Here is a 26,719-nt window from a genome sequence, read left to right as displayed (position 1 = left end):
ACATTCACATACAAGTCATGAAGATTTTCCCATACGTTTTTTCCTAAAAGTTTTATACTTCTACCTCTTAAGTTTAGGTCTTCATTCTCTTAACCTTTAATGTTTACAGAATCTGAAACACTGTATTTTGCATTCCTAATATTGCTTATCAGTGTCTTCTCTTTATCATGACCAATCTTGCCAGAGGTTTATCAGTTTTTTTCCAAGACGCAACTTTTGGATTTCTTGATTTCTGTATATCTCTTTGCAGTTCATATATTGTTTATTATATTTTTTTGCTTTACTAGTAAGATAGGTTATTTAGAATTAGAGAAATAGTTCTTAATAACGAATATAAAATTCTCTGCTTATCTTTTTGTTGTTTCTTGTATTTTTATACTACTAAACTTTGGAAATTCGCTGTGATTTAAGGCAGAATACATGATCAATTTTTGTAAATACTGTCTCTGTTTGAAAATAGTGTTCATTCTCTATTTTCCTTAGATAAACATGCCCACCAGATCAGATTCATAAAATACGATTGTTCAAATCATCTATAAAGAATTAACTTACTTTTTCGCTTGTTTGGTCTATCAGTTCCTAAGAGGTACATGATCTCTTTCACAAACTTCGCAGTTCTGTCAATTTTTGTTTTATATAGTTTGAAAGGTAGTTACTAGGGAATTATAAGTGTTAAATTGTTACATCTTGTAATAAATTGAAGCTTTTATCATTATAAGTTGATCCTATTCATATGTATAATAATGCTTTCTGCCTGACAGTCTATTTTGTCTAATACTAACATAGCTACAGGAGCTTTCTGTTAGCATTTAGTTGATATATTTTTATACCATTTTATGAATTTGACCATTCTGGACATTTTATATAAATAAAATAGTACAATATTTGACGTTTTGTGCCTGGTTTGTTTCACTTAGCCTAAAGTCTTCGAAGTTCATCCATGTTACACGTACAAAGAACACTCATGCAGCGTGTGCTAGAATTTCATTCCTTTTTAAGGCTGAATGATATTCCACTACATTGATATTCCACATTTATTTATCCATTCATCAGCTGGTGGACATTTGGGTTATTTCCATGTTTGGGCTGTTACGAATAACACTGCTATGAATATCTGTGACTAAGTTTTTGCATCTTTTTTTCCACCATTTTACTTGGAACTTTTCTGTATCCTTATACGTACCTGTGTCTGTTGTAAATGACACATCATTGTATTTTATTTTTCCCCAGTCTGACAATCTTTGTCATTTAAAAAGAACATTTAGTCCCTTTACATCTCATGTAATTCTTGATATATTTGGATTTAAATCTACAATTGTATTTTGTGTTGTTTCTCTCATTGGTTCCATGATTTCCCTCCCCTTCTTTTGCTTTTGGTTTGATTTTTTTTTTTAATTATTCTATTTCCCCTGCACTAATAGTTTAAAAATTACACAATATGTTTCTATTTTATTAGTGATTACTCTAGAAACTAAAACCTGCATACTTGGTACTCAAAGGTTCCCCTTCCAGGTATGACAGATGAAGACTATGCCAGATAACACCTTGCTCTCCTTCAGAAAATAACTATAAAACCTGTACATAATAATATATAAGCATACACCTGAAGGAGGTAGTAAATTCACAAGTAGTGAGACAGATTCTGGTGAGAATTCCTTGTCACACGGAGAAAGAGACTTACAGATAGTAAGTTCTCCCCTCTCGTGCTTGTAGCATGGGGCTAAGTACAGAGAGGCAAGAGAGGAAGATTATGCGGGGAAATCCCTTTTCAGTCCTAGTATTCAGAAAACATAAGGTGGAAAACCATTAACACTAAAGAATGTGAAGGATCCCACAAGGGCAAGAGCCAGTGAGAACAACCCCAAACTCGATGTACCCACATCTCTGAAGGATCTCTAAGCAGAAAGCACGCAAAGGATCCAGCTAAAGACAAAAGATTTGAAAGGAGATCAAAGCTGCCAGCCAAGAAACAGTCTGCATTTCAAGCCTAACTCAGAAAATTATCTGCTAAAACAAAGGAAATACTACTCACCAAAAATAATAGTAGAATTCACAGCCTCTACAAACTAAGATGAATAATGTTCAGGATGCAATGCAAAATTGCCAAAAAAATGAAGAACCAAAGCAATAGAACATATTTTCCCGAGAAAAGAGAATCAAGCAGGCCTAACAGTGAGAGATGAACCAGATGTTGAAACTAACACATTGAGCGAAACTCACTGAAGTAAACGTATGTTTAAACGCCTGAAATCACGGTGGAAAAATATAAATAATGAAAAAAGAATCAAATGTAAGTTCTACAACTGAAAAATATAATTTCTAAAACAAAAAATGTGTTGGCTGGACATAACAGCAAAATTGACATGATAAAAAAAAAGTAAGTAAAGATTGAATGAAGATAGATCAATAATTATCTAAGTTAAAGAGAGAAAAAGATTGAAAAAAGACAAACATGCAGACACATGATAAACACCAACCAGAATAAACACAAAGTCCACACTGAGGCATATCATAGCAAAGCTGTTAAAAACCAAACATATAGAGCAAATATTGAAAGTTGCAAGAGAAAAAACATGTATAATAAAGCATGGGAACAACGATCCGATTAAGGGCTTTCTGCTTTGAGGCTGCAAAGTAGGGGAGATGGAATCCTGGCGGGGATCTGCTGACTCTGTAAGTGCAAGAGACAGAGCTGAGACTCCAGGGAGAGCAAGATGACCAGAGTTCACAGAAAAGAGTACCAGAGAGAAGACCACCGCACACAGAGAGAACTTAGGAAATATTCATAGGGCCCCTCAAGACTTCAGATAAACACTCATAAGCATATGCACGTGAGGAAATTACTCAAGGCTTATGGGAAAAAACACTCAGAAGGACTAGAAGCACCAATATTTTACACTCAGAGAGTGAGGAATATTGCTACATTCCCACGAGCCAGACTGGTAAACCTCATGATTCATGGGTCATTGCATAGAATACACAGAAGGACTCTTCTTACTTAGTGGGAAAAAATCAGCCCTCCACTGAAGACTACTCCAGATCCACATAACAAATCCTAACAGCAAGACTCAAAAGAATCAAACTGTTTTCAAGTAAGTTAAATGTGTCCCAGAAAGAAAACACAAGCATATTTATTTATAATATCATATTGAGCATTCAACAAGGCAAAATTTATAATGTCTAGCATCCAATAAAAATTGCCAGGTACACAAAGAAGCAGGAAAATACAGTCCATAATGAGAAAAATCAACCAAATAAGAACTCAGAACTAAGAGAATTAGCAGAGAAGGATATTAAAGTAGTTATTATAACCATATTCCATATGTTGAAAAGTTCCTTATATCTTTATACGGAAGATACAAAACAGATCCAAACAGACCTTCTAGAGATAAAAATAAAAATACAAATACAGGCATACCTCAGAGATATTGTGAGTTTGGTTCTAGACCACTGCAATAAAGCGAATATTGCAATAAATCGAGTCACAGGAATTTTTTGGTTTCCGAGTGCATATAAAAGTTATGTTTACACTATACCATGGTCTATTAAGTGTGCCATAGCATTATGTCTAAAACTACAATGTACATCTGTTAATTAAAAAATACTTTATTGCCAAAAAATTGCTAACCATATCTGAGCCTTCAGTGAGTTGTAATCTTTGCTGGTGAAGGGTCTTGCCTCGATGTTCATGACTGCTGACTGATCAGGGTGGTGGTTGCTGAAGGTTGGGGTGGCTGTGGCAATTTCTTAAGACAAGACAAAAATGAAGTTTGCCTCATTGATTTGACCCTTTCTTTCACAAACGATTTCTCTGTAGCATGCAGTGCTATTTGATAGCATTTTACCTACAGCAGAACTTTCAAAACTGGAGTTCATCCTCTCAGACCCTGCCTTTATCAACTAAGTTTATGCAATATTCTAAATCCTTTCTTGTCATTTCAACAATCTTCAGAGCATCTTCACCAGGAATAGATTCCACCTCAACAAACCACTTTCTTTACTCACCCGCAAGAAACAACTCCTCATCCATTCAAGTTTTATCATGAGATTGCAGTAATTCAGTCACAGCTTCAGGCTCCACTTCTAATCTGGTTCTATTTCCACCACATCTGCAGTTACTTCCTCCACTGAAGTCTGGATCTCCTCAAAGTCATCCATGAGGGTTGAAATCAACTTCTTACAAATTTCTGTTAATGCTGATATTCTGACCTCCTCCCATGAATCACGAAGGTTCCTCTTTTTTTGTTTATTTGTTTGTTTTGTTGTTTGGTGAGGAAGATTGGCCCTGAGTTACATCTGTGCCAGTCTTCCTCTTTTTTGTATATGGGACACCACCACAGCATGGCTTGAAGAGCCATGTGTAGGTCTGTGCCTGGGAGCTGAACCCACGAACCCTGGGCCACTGAAGCAGAGCACGTGAATTTAACCACTATGCCACCAGGCTAGCCCCACAAATGTTATCAATGGCATCTAGAATGGTGACTTCTTTCCAGAAGGTTATCAATTGACTTTGTCCAGATCCATCAGAGGAATCACTATCTAGGACAGCTAAAGCCTTATAAAATCTATTTCTTAAATAATAAGACTTGAGGGTCGAACTTACTCCTTGATCCATAAACTGCAGAATGGATGTTGTATTAGCAGGCGTGAAAACAACACTAATCTTGTTGTATATCTCCATCAGAGCCCTTGGGTGACCAGGTGATTGTCAATGAGCAGTAATTTTTTGACAGGAATTTTTTTTCCTGAGCAGTAGGTCTCAACAGTGGGCTTAAAATATTCAGTAAATCATGTTGTAAACTGATGTGCTGTCCTCCAGGCTTTGTTGCATTTATAGAGCACAGGCAAAACAGACAGCGTAATTTGTAAAGGCCCTAGGATTTTGGGAATGCTAAATGAACACTGACTTCAGCTTTAAGTCACCAGCTGCATTAGCCCCTAACAGGAGAGTCAGCCTGTCCTTCGATGCTTTGAACACAGGCATTGACTTCTTTTCTCTAGCTATGAAAGTCCTAGATGGCATCTTCTTCCATTATAAGGCTGTTTTGTTCACATTGATAATCTATTGTTTAGTGTAGTCACCTTCATTAATTATCTGAGCTAGATCTTCTGGATAACTTGCTGCAGCTTCTGCATCACCACTTGCTCCCTCACCTTGCACGTTTATGTTATGGAGATGGCTTCTTTCCTTAAATCTCATGAATCAACCTCTACTGGCTTCAGACTTTTCTTCTGTAGCTTCCTCATCTCTCTCAGCCTTCACAGAACTGAAGAAAAGTTAGTCTTGCTCTGGATTAGGTTTTGGCTTAAGGGAATGTTGTGACTGGTTTGATCTTCTATCCAGACCACAAACTTTCTCCATATCAACAATAAGGCTTTTTCACTTTCTTATCATTCATGTGTTCACTGGAGTAGCACTTTTAACTTCCTTCAAGAACTTTTCCTTTGTGCATTCACAACTTCGCTAACTGCTTGGTGAAAGAGGTCTAGCTTTTGGCCTCTCTTAGCTTTCGACATGCCTTCCTCACTAAGCTTAATCATTTCTAGGTTTTGATTTAAAGGGAGAGATGTGCGACTCTTCCTTTCACTTGAACACTTAGAGGCCATCGTAGGTTATTAATCGGCCTAATCTCATTAGTGTGGTGTCTCAGGGAACAGGGAGGCCTGACAGGAGGGAGATGGGGGAACAGGTGGTCGCTAGAACAGTCAGAACACACACATTTATCCAGTAAGTTCACTATCTTACATGGGTACAGTTCATGGCACCCCAAATAATTACAATAGCAATATCAAAGATCACTGATCACAGAGCACCATAACAAATAAAATAACGAAAATTTTGTAATATTGCAAGAATTACCAAAATGCAACACAGAGACATGAAGTGAGCAAATGCTGTCGGAAAAATGGATAGACTCGCTCAATGCAGGGTTGCCACAAACATTCTATTTATAAAACACGCAATATCTGAGAAGCTCAAGAATACGAGCTATGCCTGTATGCAAATGTTCTTAGTAGCATTTAGTAGTAGCCAAAAATAGAAGCAAACCAAATCTCCATCAGATGGATTAACAAATAAACAGTGGTATGTACACATATTCCACAAAGGAATACTACTCAGAAATGAAAAGGAACAAAATATTAGTATAAACAACATGGATAAATTTCAAAAACACTATGCTCACTCAAGATTAGGCAATGTTTTCTGTAAAGTGTCAAAAAGCAAATGTTTTAGGCTTTGCAAGCCATACAATCTTTCTCTCACAGCTACTCACTCAACTTTGCTCTTGTAGTGCAAAAGCAGCTATACATAACGCAAAAAGGAGTAAACATCGCTATGTTCCAATAAAACTTCATTTACAAAAACAGGCAGAAGGCTGGATTTGGCCCACAGGTCATGGTTTGCTGCCCCCCATGCTAAGTGAAAGAAGTCTTCCTCAAGGACACAGATCACATTTTATAAGCCCCATAGCACTTATCCAAGGGCTAAGGCTAAATACTACGTCAATGAGTGAAAAGAATCCAACATAACCAGATAGGAAAAATTACCTGTGGATCTGATCTTGTCTGCTAGAGCGAACTGGAGCTAATCCATCTATTTCATCAAAAAATATTATAGAAGGTCTCATCAAATATGCCTATCATAAAAAGAAAAAATATATTTATTGTATTAGTTTTCATTTTTTTAATTTAATTATTGTGTTTTCTTAACAGGTAATATACGCAAATAGTACACGCAGCAGGTACGAAAGATCATCCAATGAAAAGGAAATCTCCTTACCACCCCTGTCTCCACCCACAAGGTCTTCTCCCAGCAACTACCGTTTTTAGTTTGTTTATTCTTCCATATAAATCATTTATACACATACACAAAAATGTACTTTTAAACACACTATTTTTATTTAATGCATTTTAAACACACTATACATATTGCTTTTATCATATAACACGGACTATTTTAAGTAACAATCTATTTTAATTAGCTTCCATATAAGTGCATAAAGATCTGCCTCATTCTTTTTTAACTGCTACACAATGACCCATATTGATGTGGGCATAATTAAACTAGTCCCCTACTCATGGACATTTAGGCTGTTTTCAATTCTTTCTTATTATCAACAATGCTTGAATAAATATTTGTGTACATATCAAAATAATAAATTCTAAAAGTGGAACTACTGGTTCAAAAGGCATGTGTCATTTCTAATTCAGTTAGATATTTGCAAACTGTCTTCCACTGATGTACCAATTTACTTTCTCAGTAGCAATATTTAAGATCACCAACAACGTATTGTCAAACTACTTTTTTTTTTTAAAGATTTTATTTTTCCTTTTTCTTCCCAAAGCCCCCAGTACACAGTTGTATATATTTTAGTTGTGGGTCCTTCCAGTTGGGGTACATGGGATGCCACCTCAGCATGGCCTGATGAGCAGTGCCACATCTGCGCCCAGGATTTGAACCAGTGAAACCTGGGCTGTCGAAGCAGAGTGCGCAAACTTAACCACTCAGCCACGGGGCCAGCCCCTGTCAAACTTCTAGATCTTGACTCATTTTTTAGGATAAAGAATTTTATCTCATTTTAATTTTTATTCCTATTATCAATGAAGATGAGCACTTTCCATATCTTTAAGTCATTAATATTGCTTTTTCTATGAAAGTTCTGCTCATATCCTTTGCCATTTTTCTGTTGGATCCTTGGTCTTTTGCTTACTGATTTTTACAAGCTATTTATTTTAAAACTTAGAGCTCCCTCTGTGAAAAGATTTTTCCGCAAAGGGTATCACTTATATTTTGGTTTTGCTTACAACATTTTGTTCTATCCAGAATCTAAAAAAATTGTTCTATAGTGGATCTTTTCTTCCATAGTTAGACTCTTCATGTTCTGAGATAAGAAACAAAATTCTCCTGCATTTTCCTCTAGTTCTTTCACAGTGTCATTTTTCTCACTTAAATCTTAGATCTACCAGGAACTTAATCTGACTTAAGATAAATTAATATTAGATTACAAATGAAAAGTCTCTATTATATAATTCACTCAAATTAGTATTGTTTATTTATGTTTCAATATAACTTATACCCAATCCTTATTTCAAAGGAAGGTCAGCTTACTAAAGAATGGATACAAATTTTTCATTTCTCCCTGACTGATACAATACACATTAAATTTTCAGTTTTCTCTAATAATTTGAAATGAAAAACAATTCAACCACAAAAATTGAGTTTCAGAAAAAAACTTCAGGGGCCAGCCCCTTGGCTGAGTGGTTGAGTTCGCAGGGTCCGCTTCAGAGGCCCAGGGTTTCACTGGTTCGGATCCTGGGCACGGACATGGCACCGCTCATCAGGCCATGCTGAGGCAACATCCCACATGCCACAACTAGAAAGACGCACAACTAAAAAAATACACAACTATGTACCAGGGGGCTTTGGGGAGAAAAAGGAAAACTAAAATCTTAGGAAAAAAAAAAAAAAAACTTTATAAGACTAGAATTATGTACTAAGAGAAAAAGAGTAAAGATTTGATAACTACTACTTTTATATACATAAAACACACAGCTCTTTTTAAGAACTATAACCCCATAGAATTGCAAAAACAAAGTTCAGTACGTTATATGCCAGTCACTGTAAGAAGCACCTTATATACTTCCTTTCGGTGAAATCTCACAGTAGTCCATTGAGATAGGTATTATTTCCCTCATTTTATAGAAGAGGCAACTAAGGATCAGATGTTTTCACTTACTTAAAGTTATATACTTAATAGTAAAGCCAGATACAAACTAACATTTTTCTGACACAAAAGGCCAACCTCTTAGCCAATACATTATACCTCCTTCATTTCATTTAGTGCATAGATCATATCACAAATTTAGGAATGTAAACTCTTTTATTTAAAAAGATAATGACTATCAGCATAATTTTAAAAAGAGAACAAACATTTCAACTACTCTTACCCACAAAGAAAACTATGAAACAGAAATAAAGTAAATTTACATGTAAACAGGAGCATGGTTTATACTATGGTTTTAAATGAAACCAAGAAACATTCCTCCTCCCAGCACGAAGTGGCTAAAAAGTATAACTCTGTCGAAAATTTTAAATTAAGTCATTGAACAATATGCCAGCATTCCGAAGCTAATTCTTCCCTCATCTACCAATGCCATTTTATATTTATATTTTTTAATTATTATTAAATTCTCTTGAAGCATGCAGACTACCTATGTTTGACTTCCTCATAGACACTGAGCTCCTGGAAGGCTGGAATTTTACCTTATTCCTCTCACTAGATCCATTACCTAGAACATGGTAGTTTTTAATATTAATCATAACTAAAAACAATATTGAAGTGCTTTACTAATTACAAAGGACTTTAATACACATCAACTCAGTAAGAGGTGCTCAACGAATGCCTGTTGAAAGCATATTTTTTATTTTTTGTGAATTTCCTTAGACATAATGAAATATAAGTTGCATTGCCAAATATGAACGACTTCCTTCACTAGATCAAATAATCAAAAGTGAATTTATGTCAGGACTAATTTTTATAAGTATTAAGAGATAATATTTTTAAAGTTACAGTTAAACATAAATAGTAAAGACAGCTTACATGATATTCATTCACCGTACTCTGCCTTTTAAAAGCATCCTAAATTTAACATACTTATTGGAAAATATGCCTCATCATGAACAGTTCGTATTTACAGACTAAATCTGTTAAATATTCTAAAGTATGTCTATTCTCATATTAGATGATTTCACTTACCTGATCAAAAAGAAGCCTAAGTTGTCGTTCAGATTCACCAACCCACTTGCTCAAACAGTCTGCTCCTTTTCGCATAAAAAAAGCCACCTTTTTGTCTCCTTGACTGCACTCGTTAGCCAAGGCTCTGGCGACCAAGGTCTTCCCTGTGCCGGGAGGGCCGTAAAACAGACAGCCCCTGGAGGGATGGAAAGTCCACGAAAGCTAATGTTACCACCAACACTAACAACTAATAGAAAAGTATGCACCTCCCATATAATTTTGTATTGGGGTATAATTATTAGACACTGATAAAGTTTTTCGTGGCATATAGACAAAAGTTTTATCCTCAAGGATGTTCTCAAACCTTTGGTAAGCAAGAAATAGTTAAATCAGAGTAGAGAGTAATTTGGCGAGCTATATCAAAATTTTAAATGTGTTTTCCCCCTGACTCAGGAATTTAACATCTTAGAACGCATCATACAGTAATACTCAAAAGAATGTTATAAAGATAGATTTTAAGTGGATGTTCAAACAGTGTTGTTTCTCATTGTGAAAAGCTAAAAAAAATCTAAATGCTATCTATTAATAAGGAACAGATAAACTGTTAAATCTGTAAAATAAAGCACTAGTATGATGTCAAAAAGAATAATATACACATTACTGATATGGGAAGATGTCTAGAATTTATTATAGAGTGAAAAACAAAAAGTTACATAAGGGTATTACTGAATAATCTCATTTATATCAAATGTTTGCACTGCACAATATAGGCAAAACAAACTCAATAGCATATGTGTATTTAAAAAATCTGTAAAGAATATACAAAATTGTTCATCCCTAACAAGTAGGATTACTTTCTACTTATAACTCTCTATTTTGTTTAAGTTTCTCCCAAGGCTACACTACTTTAATGGCTTTGAAAGAATAATTATTTTTAAAATTCAAATTACATCATATAAAAAACAAATTGCCATTATGATTTTTAAAAGCCACTGTAGAATTATAAGCCAACTTTTTAATCCACTCACATAGAAGGTGACTCTGTAATAAAATTTTCTACATCTTTAAACACATAGAAAATTAGAACCTAATCTGAATAAAAAGTACCTCCTAAATGAAAAAGCACATACAGTAATTTAAATCTAACAGCCTATATGTACATCTTCACAATATTTTATTCTGCCCAGTTTCCTTTAACATAATTTCTCAGCCTTTTCTGATCAAACACAAATTAATCTGATCATAAAGATAAATTACCAAGCTTACCATTCCAAAAATATCCCGTCATCAAGAAAAAGAAACACTTTATCGAAACTGTGCTTCCAAAGACCAAACTACATCTAACATCAAATTCAATGCTATTAGGAGTCCAAATTAAGGAAAATCCATCTGAACAATCCACTTTATATTCAAGGCCTGCATAAAGAATCTCATCTTGTGCCTGACTCTTAAATGCTGAAATGTAAACCTGAAGAACAAACTCAGGGGCCGGCCCAGTGGCACAGCAGTTAAGTTCACACGTTCGGCTTCTCAGCGGCCCGGGGTTCACCGGTTCAGATCCTGGGTGCAGACATAGCACTGCTTGGCAAAAGCCATGCTGTGGCAGGCGTCCGACATATAAAGTAGAGGAAGATGGGATATGGATGCTAGCTCAGGGCCAGTCTTCCTCAGCAAAAAGAGGAAGATTGGCAGTAGTTAGCTCAGGGCTAATCTTCCTCAAAAAAAAAAAGAACACACTTAGTACCCCAGCCTTTGAGCCCTAAATAATAAAATTTCACTCCTAATTCTCATTGCTAGAACACATCAAATAAATACATACAATATGTGAGGGGCCGGCCTCGTGGCCAAATGGTTAAGTTTGCATGCTCCACTTCAGTGGCCCAGGGTTTTGCCTGTTCAGATCCTGGGCAGTGACATGGCACGGCTCATCAAGCCATGCTGAGACGGCATCCCACATGCCACAACTAGAAGGACCCACAACTAAAATATACAACTATGTACTGGGGGGATTTGGAAAGAAAAAGGAAAAATAAATCTTTAAAATATGTATATTTACAATCATTTACTAAAAGAAATTTAATAATTAACAGTAATAACAATAATAAACATCTAGGACATTACTTACCTTGGAGGCTGAATTTTAAATTTTTCAAAAATTTCTGGATATAAAAGCGGGAACACTACCATTTCCTTTAGTGCATGAATATGATGGCTTAATCCGCCTATGCTATCAAACCGCACCTTGGAAAGAAGGGAAAAAGTTTAATAGAAAATAATTTTAACTGTTTATAGGTTTTTAAAAATTTATGAGATAGTCTTACGATTCAGAAATACACACCTTCAGCAGGAACTGTGAAACATAAAGTTCAACAACTTACACTTGAAATAAGTGTAGAAAAATAAAGTCAGTAGCAAAATTCAAGTTTACGTCAGTTCAGTTAAATAAAGCTACCATTCTTTAGTCTCCTAGTAACTAAAGACCAAGATTAACACCCAATCTCACACTTTAATGGGTACCTCTAGGAGATGTTTATATTGTATTCACACTCTAATAATTTAAACGCCTTTCAAAATATCATCTATCCCATGCATTCTCAGTAGAGGCAATATTGTCCCCAAAAGGGGCAAAAATTGGTTCAGGAGTAGGGTGAAAAAATCTTAGCCACCCATAACAGTTTAAATATAAACAGTTTAAAAAGCTTTGTAAAGTAAAAATTTGTATACAAAAAAGTGCTTGAAGGAAACATTGCCAAAATTTTAATAGTGATTGACTCTTAACTATTGTGTTATGAGAAATTTCTTTCCCTGCTTCTTTATTCTGTTATGGTACTTGAAAATGTTTTACAATGAATATATTACTATGATAGGAAAAAACTTAAGTAATCTAGAAAAATAAATATACAGCTTAAATAACAAAACATTCTAAGAATAATATGTTGGTAAACCAAATAAGCAAAGATCATTAAGAAAGGCTCTTTGAGAAGATGAACTATTTGACATGAGATTCTGAATTCAATACTCTGAAATTTCCTTAGGTCCTCTTTAATAAAATAAATATTTTCCCCTATGAATTCAGATTGGAAATAGCTAACATTTCATTTTGATAACTTAAGTCACTCATATGAGGATTAGTTAAATTACATTGTATAGAAAGGTTTATGGGAACAAAGAAAGAAATACCAAATATGTTCTTGGTTATACAATAACCTTATTCCAAAGTATCCCCCCAAAGAAGATTCTACTAACAGTAAGAAATCTACCATGTCCTCTAAATCTTGTCTCTCTTTTCATGCTACATACTTTCCCTAGGTACTAGTATCCATTTTTCATAGTCATCTTAACTATCCTTATATTAGTGACTTACATCTGAATTTCTAGCTCAGATATTTCTCCTTAATGCCAAACCTAACTAACCAATTTCCTACAAGTTACTTCCATTTGTGATGTGCCAGAGATACCTAAACACGTCTACAACTAACTAAATCATCTTCAGACCTCAAACGCATATTCCTACTCATACATTCTCTTCCTCAGAGTAGAGCCATCCATTATTGTGCTCACTCGCTTAAGCCAAAAACCTGGGTACTATGTTCACCTTGTTTCTCTCTCTCATTCCCCAAAAGCAATCAATTCACCAAATTCTGTCATATCTGAATTTTGTCAAACCTATCTACTACATCCTTCCATCATTACCCTACTTTCTACTATGACCATTACTCCAGATTACAACTATGTTCAAACCAGTCTCCCTATCTCCAGCCTTGCTTCCCTCAAGTCATTAACTACATTATAGACAGAGTGATCAATCTAAAATGCAAATCTGGGGCCGGCCCTGTCGCCGAGTGATTAAGTTCATGTGCTCCACTTCAGCAGCCCGCAGTTTCGCCAGTTCAGATCCTGCACGCAGACATGGCACTGCTCATCAGGCCATGCTGAGGTAGTGTCCTACATAGCACAACTAGAAGGACCTGCAACTAGAATATACAACTATGTACTAGGGGGCTTTGAGGAGAAGAAGAAGGAGGAAAAAAAGAAAGACTGGCAACAGATGTTAGCTCAGGACCAATCTTAAAAAATAAGAAGAAAAATTAAAAAATAAAACACAAATCCGATCATGAAATCTAAGCAGCTTCAGGGGCCAGCCCAGTGGCACAGTGCTTAAGTTCACATGCTCCACTTTGGTGGCCCAGAATTCACAGGCTGAGATCCCGAGCGGGGACCTATATCACTGCTCATCAAGCCATGCTGTGGTGGCATCCCACATACAAAATAGATGACAAGTGGTGCAGATGTTAGCTTAAGGCTAATCTTCCTCACCAAAATAAAAACAAAGATACTCAATACTCCAAGCTAACAGCAAAGAAAAGAAAGTAGGTGTTGCCATACTTATATCAGACAAAGTAGACTTCAAGATTAAACAGGTAAAGAGAGACAAAGAGAAGCAGTATATAATGATAAAAGGGACTCTCCAGCAAGAAGACATAACACTTACAAATATATATGCACCAAACACAGGAGCACCAAAGTACATAAAGCAACTATTAACAAACCTAAAAGAAGATATTACCAACAACACAAGAATAGTAGGGGACCTCAACATCCCACTTACTTCAATGGATAGATCATCTAGACAAAAAGTCAACAAGGAGATAGCGGAATTAAATGAAAAACTAGACCAGATGTACTTAATAGATATATAGAGAGTACTCCATCCAAAAACAGCAGAGTGTACATTCTTCTTAAGTGAGCATGGAACATTCTCAAGGATAGACCATATATTGGGAAACAAGGCAAACCTCAATAAATTTAAGAAGATTGAAATCATATCTACTATCTTCTCCAACCATAATCCTATGAAATTAGAAAACAACTAAAACAAAAAAGAAGGGTGAAAAGGGAGAAAAGGGGAAAGGAAAAAAGATGTGGAGACCAAACAACATGCTACTGAACAACCAATGGATTGTCAAAGAAATAAAAGGAGAAATCAAAAAATATTTGGAGACAAATGAGAACAAAAACACACCATACCAACTCATATGGGATGCAGCAAAAGCAGTCCTAAGAGGGCAATTTATAGCAATACGGGCCCATGTTAACAAACAAGAAAAAGCTCAAATAAACAAACTACACCCAAGAGAATTAGAAAAAGAACAAAGCCCAGACTCAGTAGAAGGAGGGAAATAATAAAAATTAGAGCAGAAATAAATTAAATTGAAATAAAAAACACTATAAAAAGGATCAATGAAACAAGGAGCTGGTTCTTTGAGAAGATAAACAAAGTTGACAAACCCTTAGCCAGACTCACTAAGGAAAAAAGAGAGAAGTCTCAAATAAATAAAATTAGAAATGAAAGAGGAGAAATTACAATGGATACCACTGAAATACAAAAGATTATAAGAGAATATTATGAAAAACTATATGTCAAAAAACTGGACAATCTAGAAGAAATGGATAAATTCTTAGACTCTCACAACCTCCCAAGACTGAATGAAGAAGAAATAGAATATCTGAATAGACCAATCACAAGTAAAGAGATTGAAACAGTTATCAAAAACCTCCCCAAAAATAAAAGTCCAGGACCAGATGGCTTCTCAGGAGAATTCTAGCAAACATTCAAAGATTTATTACCCATTCTTCTCAAACTATTACAAAAAATAGAGGACGACGGAAATATTCCTAACAAGATTCTATGAGGCCAACATCACCCTGATGCCAAAACCAGATAAGGACAACACAAATCAGGAAAATTACAGGCCAATATTGCTGATGAACATAGATGCAAAAATCCTGAACAAAACATTGGCAAACCAAATACAGCAATACATTAAAAAGATCATACACAATGATTAGGAGGGATTCATACCAGGGACACAAGGATGGTTCAACATCCGCAAACCCAACATGATTCACAACATTAACAAAACGAGAAACAAAAACCACATGATAATCTCCATAGATGCAGAGAAGGCATTTGACAAGATCCAACATCCATTCATGATAAAAACTCTCAATAAAATGGGTATAGAAGGAAAGTACCTCAACATGATAAAGGCCATATATGAGAAACCCACAGCCAACATCATACTCCATGATGAAAAACTGAAAGCCATCCCTCTGAGAACAGGAACAAGACAAGGGTGCCCACTCTCACCACTCTTATTCAACACAGTACTAGAGGTTCTGGCCAAAGTAATAAGGCAAAAAAAAGAAATAAAAGGAATTCAAACAGACACTGAAGAAGTGAAACTCTCACTGTTTGCAGACATGATTTTATATGTAGAAAACCCTAAAGAATCCATCGGAAAACTATTAGAAATAATCAACAATTACAGTAAAGTTGCAAGGTACAAAATCAACTTACAAAAATCAGTAGCATTTCTATACTGAAATAACGAACTAACAGAACAAGAACTCGAGAATACAATTCCATTTACAATCGGAACAAAAAGAATAAAATACCTAGGAATAAATTTAACCAAGGAGGTGAAAGACCTCTACAATGAAAACTACAAGACATTACTGAAAGAAATCACTAATGACATAAAGAAATGAAAAGATATTCCATGCACATGGATTGGAAGAATAAACATAGTTCAAATGTCCATACCACCTAAAGCAATCTACAGATTCAATGCAATCCCAATCAGAATCCCAATGACATTCTTCACAGAAACAGAACAAAGAATCTTAAAATTCATCTGGGGCAACAAAAGACACCAAATAGCCAAAGCAAGACTGAAAAGCAAGAACAAAGATGATGGCATCGCAATCCCTGACTTAAAAATATATTACAAAGCTATAGTAATCAAAACAGCATGGTACTGGTACAAGAACAGACACACAGATCAATGGAGCAGAAGTGAAGGCCCAGAAACAAAACCACACATCTATGGACAGCTAATCTTCGACAAAGGAGCCAAGAACATACACTAGAGTAAGGAAAGACTCTTTAATAAGTAGTGCTGGGAAAACTGGACAGCCACATGCAAAAGAACAAAAGTAGACCATTATCTTTCCCCATGCACCAAAACAGACTCGAAAGGGACCAAAGACTTGAAGGTAAGACCTGAAACCATAAAACTTTTGGAAAAGAATACAGGCAGTACACTCTGATATCAGACTTAAAAGGATCTTTTTGAATACCATGTCTACTCAGACAAGGGACACAAAAGAAAAAATAAACAAGTAGGACTTCATCAGACTAAAGAGCTTCTGGAAGGCAAAGGAAACCAAGATCCAAAATGAAAAAGCCCACCAACTGGGAGAAAATATTTGCAAACCATATATCCAATAAGGGGTTAACCTCTGTAATATATAAACAGCTCACACAAATGAACTGCAAAAAGACAAAAAACTCAATCAAAAAGTGGGCAGAAGACAGGAACAGATATTTTTCCAAAGAAGACATACAGATGGCCAACAGGCACATAAAAAGATGCTCAAAATCACTAATCATCAGGGAAATGCAAATCAAAACTACACTTAGATACCATCGTATACCCAGTAGAATGGCTTTAATAACCAAGACAAATAACAACAAATGTTGGAGAGGGTGTGGAGAAAAGGGAATCCTCATACACTGCTGGTGGGAATGCAAACTGGTGCAGCCACTGTGGAAAACAGTATGGAGATTTCTCAAAAAATTAAAAATAGAAATACCATTATGACCCAGCTATCTCACTACTGGGTATTTACCCAAAGAACTGGAAATCAACAATTCAAAGAGACTTACGCACCCCTGTGTTCATTGCAGCATTATTCACAATAGCCAAGAAGTGGAAGCAACCTAAGTGTCCATCAACGGATGATCGGATAAAGAAGATGTGGTATATATATACAAAACACTACTCAGCCATAAAAAAAGATAAAATCATGCCATTTGCAACCACATGGATGAAGCTTGAAGGGATCATGTTAAGCGAAATAAGCCAGACAGAGAAAGACAAACACCATATGATTTCACTTACACGTAGAATATAAACAAACTTACGGACAAAGAGAATAAATTAGTGGTTACCAGGGGAAGGGGGGTGGAGGGTGGGCTCAATGGGTGAAGGGGCATACTTATGTGGTATATGACAAACAATAATGTACAACTGAAATCTCACTATGTTATAAGCTACTATGACCACAGTAAAAAAAAAAAAAAAGAATGAAGAAGAAATCTAAGCAGCTTCAACTATACCCCATTGCTTATAATGGTTTATGGGGCCTTGCCATATTTTTCAGCTTCATTTCCTACCCATTTTTCATTATATAATCCAGTAATATTGAAATGGAAAAAAAGGAAAAACTTGAGTAAGCATCACATGTGACCAGAGTGCTAGGTTCCAAGATACGTACGCTAAAACACTAATAACGGTAATATTTGGATTTTCCACTTTTATTGTGTGTTGCCTAGAAACAAAGAATAATCTTTAAAAAAAAAAGCTACTTCTAGAAAAACATTTACAAAACTTACTGATTTGTCAATGTTCATTGGATCAACATCAGCCAAGCTCGCACCCACTTTGACACGTTCTCGGAGAATTCCACTAGCTAAATCTTCTGCTCTTAAGTTCATAGGCAAACATCTGAAATTCATAAAAATTGAAGTATATAGCATTAAAAGTTTCAGATTTTTAATGTCAACGTAAGTTTAAATCTTTGACACATTTTCATCTTTCTCCTTTTTATAATAACCAGAAAATAACATCAAAGGATTTCCCTATTTTAAACTTTTCCTAAATTCTTTACAACAGACCAAAAATAAATTTATTCACTAGATAAAGCAAACACAACCATTAATCTATTTGTTCAAAGAGCCTAATCTATTCCTGATCTATTCTAGCAAACAAAACATACCTGATATTCCATATTATACAAGTATAAAATAAAAACAGATCCACTATATGTACTATAACATATGGCATGAAATGAACTCAGGCTTTATTATAATATTTCAATTTATCCTCAGATATTGCATGGGTATGTCTACTCAGTTTACATGACTGAAGAAATTTCTTTCCCTTTTCTTCAAAGGAGACCACTTCTAGATCACATTTTGACAACTAAGCTTTGTCTTTTTTATAACTACCTTAAAATAGATCTTTAGCTACCTAAAATCCTATATTATTTAATTGTATTACCCCTTAGAAAATATAACCTGCTTTCCCTTTTAACCTTAGGTAACATCAAAAGATGACATAAACAGCCTCAAAAAAGTGTAGTTTCTATAATGAATGTACTTTCACTGACATTTCTGAATCCTAACCTACCTTAAAAAGATATTTCCAAAGCAGTATTAGAATAGTTCAGGTTAAATAGGCATTAAATTCTTTTACTTAAACTTAGATTTTTCTCTTACATTTTCTTTCCATCATCCACATGAGAAATTGTTTTCAACATACAACCTACACCAATTCAAACTTGTTTCCAACATCTGCTAATTGAAAACTTGGTATTTCTACAATAGATATATAATGCCAAATGCTTTGTTAAATGTAAATTTTCTAAATACAAATTATCTTTAGTATTATAAATATAAGCTAGAAAACTAACTTAAATTTTAAGGAATGATTACAATTTGATGCTTTTTTTTGTTTTAAGATTTTATTTTTCCTTTTTCTCCCCAAAGCTCCTCCCCCGTACATAGTTGTATATTTTTAGTTGTGGATCCTTCTAGTTGTGGCATGTGGGACGCCGTCTCAGCATGGCTTGATGAGGGGTGCCATATCTACACCCAGGATCTGAACCAGCGAAATCCTGGGCCACCGAAGCGGAGAAGGCAAACTTAACCACTCAGCCACGGGGCTGGCCTTAATTTGATGCTTTAATTACTCACTAGACAAAATACTGATTCTCTCTCCCAGTGAAACCTCTTGAGGTTTTAATGAGCCATGTAGCAATCAGAGACATTCACCCAAGTTAGGCAAAGACCAGAAGAGGCACTCATTCAAGCAAAAAAACCCAACAAATTTTCCAATAAAAATCCAAGGGCTTCTGAGATAATTCTACTAGAAACCAAATCTTAGTCTGAGTGCTGTAATTATTTTAAGCATCTAAAATCAGCCTCTTTAAAGAGATCTGGATGAAAGGAGAGGCATGGAGGAAAAGACTGCCATAAATGTTGGTCTCTTCCCTTCGGCTGTTCTTCCTTTACCTTCTCACACACTATTTGATTGAGTACTTACACAGTAAATAATTTATGGGAAGTTTCACAAAGTTACATTTCTACTCTAATAATTACTAAACAAAAACCTAGTCAGTACATTACTCTAGTCTAAAACACATGTTGAATATCAGTGTTACTAGCAAAATGCTAGTACAGGTAAGAATCCTACTCAAAAAATAAAAACTGAGGGCGGGCCCAGAGGCATAGTGGTTTGCACACTCTGCTTTGGCAGCCCAGGGTTCATGGGTTCAGATACCGGGCACAGACCTACACACCACACATTAAGCCATGCTTTGGTGACATCCCACATACAGAAGAGAGGAAGATTGGCATTAGATGTAGGGACAATCTTCCTCAAGCAAAAAGAGGAAGATTGGCAACAGATGTTAGCTCAGGGCCAATGAAAACTATTCTTTCTTTTCTCTTCTAGGGAAATAATAGAAAAAGTTTACTAACCTATTTCTTGCTCTTGCCATGCTCTTTGATTTCCTTCTTTCAAAGCGTTCTTCATCAGAAGAAGTTGTGTCACTACTATGAATGGCATGCTTCTTTCTCCTATTTAAAGAGAGTAAAATCTTTAAAATCATTACAGCAGCAGACAGCTTTTAAAAACACATTGTAAGCATCATATCTACAATTAGCTCAGCAGAAAATACATACTCAATCATTGAACAAATATTTATTAAGATCCTTACACTCATGCAGTTTACATGAAATGAAGTATAAACATGGTAAGTTCTACAGAGAAAAAGAAAAAAAGGAGGATAGGAAGCCTACAATTTTTTAAATAGGGTACTTTGGAAAGGTAGTCAAGCAACAAATTTAATTTGCATCCAAATTTAGGGAGTATCTATCATTGATTTATAAATAACATTAGAATCTTATTAAAAAGAAAGCTTGTCTTTTTCTCTTATTCTCCTTTTCCCAAATAATCAGAAACATTTCCGACACTAAAGAAAATAATACACTGGCTTACAGGCAGACAAAGGCTTTTACTTCTTCCTTAAACTTATACCCTGTTTGAATTTCTCGTAAAATGCATAAAGTATTTTTGAAGGAAAAAAACAAAGAAATGGTTTATAATAAGAACTACTATGGAATGATTAGACAATGTATCGCGCTAAATTCATCCACAAGGAGAAATAACAATGAATGCAACATTATTAACATAAGTGATGACATCTCTAAGACACCTAAAAAATATGGTCATCATACAAGCTGGAATCACCGTAAATTAGTTTACTTCCATCTCAAACTGGCCTTCAAGGATGTGCCACAGCCTCTGCACCCCACTCTGCTCCAACTCCAAATCACCTCAGCAGCAAACCCAGATTCTCCTGAACTCTCAAGATCCTTAATCCATCTAATATTCCTTCTCCTGATTAATATAAATCCTCTCATTTCATCCTGCCTAAGTTTTTAATGCCTGTCAACACTTTCAGGAAGTTGTTGCAATAATTACCTACTCCATCTTTTATCCTATCTCCTACTTCTTTTATCCTATTTCCTACTTCTTTCTCTTCAACAGGTAAATGCCTGTTTGCAAGTTTCCTACTTTGTGTTTGTGTGTACATTGGGTCTAACACATAGAAACGTAATATATCTGCCAAGAGCAGCACAAATGATGTTCGTGGAAGCAAAGGTGTAGTGGACTAAGGAAACAACTCCAGATGGTAACTCAAATGCAAAAAACAAATGAAGAGGACCAAAAATGATAAAAAGGCTAATATAACATGAGCTATAAACATGTACTTGCTTGCCTTTCTTCCCTCAGCTTTATAAAAATACATAAAATTACATAAACAATTCTAATAATGTATTGCTAGGTTTGTAAAATTTATAGATATAATATGTTTAACAATAAAATCACAAAAAGCAGGACGGGGTATGCAATTTCCCAAAACAGTCCTTTAAAAGACAAGGGGTCACAGCATACACAAAAATTAACTCAAAATAGATTGAAGACCTAAACACAGAGCTAAAAATACAAAACTTGCAGGAGGAAACACAGGAGTAAATCTCCACAACCTCAGATTTGACAATGGACCTTAGGACACCAAAAGCACAAGCAACAACAAAATAATAGATAAACTGAACTTTAGCAAAATTAAAATCTTTTGTACTTCAAAAGACACCATCAAGAAAGTGACAAGACAGCTCACAAAATAGGATAAAATATTTGCAAATCATATATCTGATAAGAAAATTGAATCTAGAATATTTAAAGAACTCTTATAAGTCAATGATAAAAAGACAGCCCAATCTTAGAACAGGCACAGGACATGAAGAGACACTTCTCAAAGAAAAATAGAAAAATGGCCAATGAGCACATGAAAAGATGCTCAACTTCATTTAGTCATCAGGGAAATACTATCAGAATCATGAGATTCACTTTACATCCAATAGGATGGCTAGAATCAAAAAGTCAGCTAAAAGGGGCCGGCCACGGCATAGCAGTTAAGTTTGTGTGCTCCGCTTCGGCAGCCCAGGGTTTGCTGGTTCAGATCCCAGCCACGGACCTACACACCACTTATTGGGTCATGCTGTGACAGCCGTCCCACATATAAAGTGGAGGAAGATGGGCACGTATTTAGCTCAGGGCCAATCTTCCTCAGCAAAAAAGAGGAGGATTGGTGGCAGATGTTAGCTCAGTGCTAATCTTCCTCAAAAAAAAAAAAAAGGCCAGCTAATAATAAGTGTCGGGCAGGATGTGACAAACTGGAACCCTCATACAATGCTGGTGGGAACGTAAAATGGCGTGGCCACCTTGGAAAAACAGGCAGGCAGTTTGTAAAGGAGTAACCATAGAGTTACCACATGACCCAGTAATTCCACCCCTAGGTATATACTCAGGAGAAATGAAAATATATGTCTACGTTAAACTTGTACATGAATTTTTATAGCATCATTTTTCATAAATGCCAAAAGCTAAAAACAACCCAAATGTCCATCAACTGACAAGCAGATAAACTACATGTGGTATTATCCCTACAACGGAACATTATTGGACCGTAATAAGGAACGAAGTACTGATACATGCCTCGACATGTATGAACCTAGAAAACATTATGCAAACTGAAAGAAGCCAGTCACAAAAGACCACACGTTATATGATCTCATTTTTATGAAATGCCCAGAAGACGCAAACCTGGGAAGAAAGAAAGCAGATTAGTGGTCACTTAGGACTGAGAGGACAGGGGTGGTAGGGAGGTTCGAGCTGGGTTTCCTTCTAAGGAGATGAAAATGATTTAAGACTGTCTATACCAATAGTTCCATGTATCTGTGAATATACAAAAAACCACTGAATTGTATGATATGTGTATTGTACCCTAACAAAGCTGTTTTTAAAAAAAGCTAGGTAAAATATCAGTGATGCTATTTCAGCTCTTTGTGGCTTGAGCACAGCTTTTACTGGATAAGAAACTGTCATTTGGATATATAACTATCTGAAAGCTAATTATATTTTTTATTTCATTTTGTTTATTCACAACAAATGTTTACCAAAAATATCCTGAAAGACATTCAAGATGATATGAAATAAATACAGAATGCTATGAAAAGGAACAGCCAGAGAACAAGAAAGCTATCCAAAATAAAAAGCATGTTTGTCTAAATAAAACTGCAAGAATGGAAGATAAAAAGAATGAAATCGGAGCTGGCCTCGAGGCCAAGTGGTTAAGTTCGCGTGCTCCACTTCAGTGGCCCAGGGTTTCACCGGTTCGGACCCTGGGCACAGACATGGCACTGCTCATCAGGCCATGGTGAGGCGACATCCCACATGCCACAACTAAAAGGACCCACAACTAGAATACACAACTACGTACTGGGGGCTTTGGGGAGAAGAAGGAAAAATAAAAAATAAAAATAAAACCTTTTCAAAAGAAAAGAATGAAATCTCTCTCAAAAAAAAAAAGGGAGGGCAAAAAAGACAAAGAGTAATGAAAAATGAGAGAAAAGGTTAAGTGCTACAGGGGACCATCAGGTGGCCCAATGTTGGACTAATAGTAGTTACTGAAATAAACGAGAAAAAAATGAAGAGAAGAAAACTAGCACAAAAATAATACAAGAAAATTTCCCAATGCTAAAAAAAGAAAAAACACTCCAAACCAATAGGGGCTATCAAGAGGCTCAAAAAAATGAATGGGAAAAAATATATATATACACACATACATATATATATTTATGTGCATCTACAAAGAAACATGAAATTAAATCAGACTGACTTCTCATCAGTAACAATATAACACAAAATACAGTGAAGCAAGGGGCCAGCCCAGTGGCACAGCAGTTAAGTTTGCACGTTCCGCTTTGGTGGCCCAGGGTTCACCGGTTTGGATGCTGGGTGTAGACCTACCCACTGCTCATCAAGCCATGCTGTGGCAGGCGTCCCACATATAAAATAGAGGAAGATGGGCACAGATGTTAGCTCAGGGCCAGTCTTCCTCAGCAAAAAGAGTAGGATTGGTGGCAGCTATTAGCTCAGGGCTAATCTTCCTCAAAAAAAAAAAAGACAGTGAAGCAAGAACTTTAAAGGTTTACAGGAAACTATTTGGATTCAGAATTCTCAATTCACAAAACTATTAGTCAACAAGAAAATAAAAGACATTTTCAAATATGCAAAGATGCAAAATTTACCTTCCACACATTCATTCTTAGTAAATTACTTGAGATTATATTCTTGCAAAAATGAAACAGTAAAGTGAAAAGAGAAAGACCTGGGATCCAACCAATGAAAGCAATGTTAAGTTCTAGAGTACTCACTTTGCAGCAGGCCTAGAAAACCATGCCCTCAAAGTGAAACAGGAAGATGACACTAGGAGAGAGGTCATCTGACAAAAAGAATATGAACATTTTAGTATAATCAGAAGCTTTGAGAAACTTGAGACTATCTGAATTTAAAAAAAAATAAGAACTCTTGAAATCACTTTTCTCCATTTATATCAATCACTATAAGAAGCCACACATACATTCCTGTCAGGCTAAGCAGAAAGGAATATAATCTCCCCCATGGTTGAGGGACAACATTCTTTGCACTCTATGTTCCTTTTCACTGCTCTATTTTCTTCCAAGCATTTGTCACCATCTGACACAGTATGTATTTTATATATCCACTAGTTTATCTCCCACTATTAGAATGTAAGCTCCAGGAGAGCAGGGATTTTTATATTTTTAAATTCTGAATGTCCAAAGCTTTGAATGATATTTGGTACATATACAAGGTAAGCCACATATATTTGTCGAACGCATGAATAAATTTAATTTCAGGAGCATTTCCCATTAAGTGGCCAGAGGTAGTGATAAAACATCCACAGAAGAGGAAATTTAATTCTAGGACCCTACTTAGCTCTATGGTGAAAAACACTGTCATCAGTCTAGAACTGTAAAAACGATTAATCAGTTTTCAACTTTTAGAATTAACCTAGAAATAAATCAAATAAGACTTAATAACTGTCACAGAACAAAATATAAATGTTATCTGCCTTGGGAATACAAAAACGTAGAAGTTAGAAGGAGTGGAGTGGAGGGAAGTGGATATTAATGTCCTAATCTTAAAAATGAGGAGTCAAAAGATACTGTCCACAGTAGACGAAACAAAAATGGATATTCAAATATAATGATCAAACTGCATAAGACCAAAGAATTGAGGTTAGTGCGATAACTATATGAGAATGAGGAAGAAATCAGAAGACAATGTTTAAAGCTAATAAATCATTACGAACTCAATTAAAAAAAGCTAATGAATTAAGAAACAGAATGTCATTTATATATACAGAAGTAGGTATCAAAATAACCAAAAGCAGAAATGTTAAAAGTGATTGCTAACTGATAGCAGGACTGGTGGTGAGGAAAAGTGGGTTAAGGGAATACTACTTTTATTATACCCATTCTATTTACTATTTTAACCATGTGTATGCATTACTTTAATTAATAAGAAAAATTAAGTAAGAAAAAAGTCCCTCAAGACCCACAACTAAAATAAACAACTATGTACTGGGGGTCTTTGGGGAGTAGAAGGAAAAATTTTAAAAAATTAAAAAATTTAAAAAAGAAATTTTTAACTTTTTTAAAAGGTCCCTCAGAAACGAAGCTTAAATACTGAAGGAAAAATGGCCCAAAAGCTGGTTGAGGTGCAACATCCTTAATCAAAACAAAAATCTTCTAAGACCTAATGGCAAGATTATTAACACCCACACACCTTCAAAGCTATAATGCTATTACCACAAATCTTTACAAACCAAAAGGCAATACAGTAAAAAGACATGAGTTTTGAGGAAAAAATACCTGAGTTTAACTTCCAGCCCACTCATTTAACAGCTGTGAGATACTGGGCAAATGACTTAATCTTTCTAAATTTCAATTTTATGTTGTAAATTAATAATAAATTCATCCCTCATAATGTCACTGTAAAGAATAAATGGATTCATTATGTTAAAGCTGTGATACCAGGGCCAGCCCGGTCGTGCACCGGTTAAGTACGCATGTTCAGCTTTGGTGGCCCGGGGTTCACCAGTTCGGATCCCGGGTATGGACATGGCACCACTTTGCAGGCCATGCTGTGGTAGGCATCCCACATATAAAGTAGAGGAAGATGGGCACAGATGTTAGCTCAGGGCCAGTCTTCCTCAGCAAAAAGAGGAGGATTGGCAGCAGATGTTAGCTCAGGGCTAATCTTCCTCAAAAAAAAAAAAAAAAAAAAGCTTTGATACCAAGGCTGGAACACAGTAGGTAATTAAAGAATACAAATTCCCTCCATCCTGGACTACTCACTTATAAAAATACCCAGAAGGTTTCCACACAGCAGACTTAAATAGAAAAACTGAAATCAACC

The 26,719-nt window shown here is 35.5% G+C and overlaps 1 protein-coding gene across 6 annotated transcripts in view; it reads right to left on the bottom strand.

The window, feature by feature from the left end:
• ATAD2B (ATPase family AAA domain containing 2B) overlaps positions 1-26,719 on the bottom strand; it is a 156,353-nt gene that overhangs the window by 86,117 nt on the left and 43,517 nt on the right. For all 6 annotated transcript variants that reach the window (XR_011426160.1, XR_011426159.1, XM_070235853.1 and 3 more), the window contains exons 9-13: positions 20,347-20,445; positions 18,199-18,310; positions 11,863-11,978; positions 9,759-9,933; positions 6,550-6,638 (exon numbers count right to left, since the gene is read on the bottom strand). Coding sequence is in view for 4 of the 6 variants with exons in the window: in XM_070235853.1 (XP_070091954.1) it covers positions 6,550-6,638; positions 9,759-9,933; positions 11,863-11,978; positions 18,199-18,310; positions 20,347-20,445 (591 nt within the window). In the remaining 2 variants the exon portion in view is untranslated. The remainder of the gene's footprint in view (positions 1-6,549; positions 6,639-9,758; positions 9,934-11,862; positions 11,979-18,198; positions 18,311-20,346; positions 20,446-26,719) is intronic.

The sequence above is a fragment of the Equus caballus genome, chromosome 15 (assembly GCF_041296265.1).
Source record: "Equus caballus isolate H_3958 breed thoroughbred chromosome 15, TB-T2T, whole genome shotgun sequence".
Lineage (NCBI taxonomy): Eukaryota > Metazoa > Chordata > Mammalia > Perissodactyla > Equidae > Equus > Equus caballus.
Note: the sequence above shows the minus strand (reverse complement) of the source record. Positions and strands in the feature narration are given on the sequence as shown.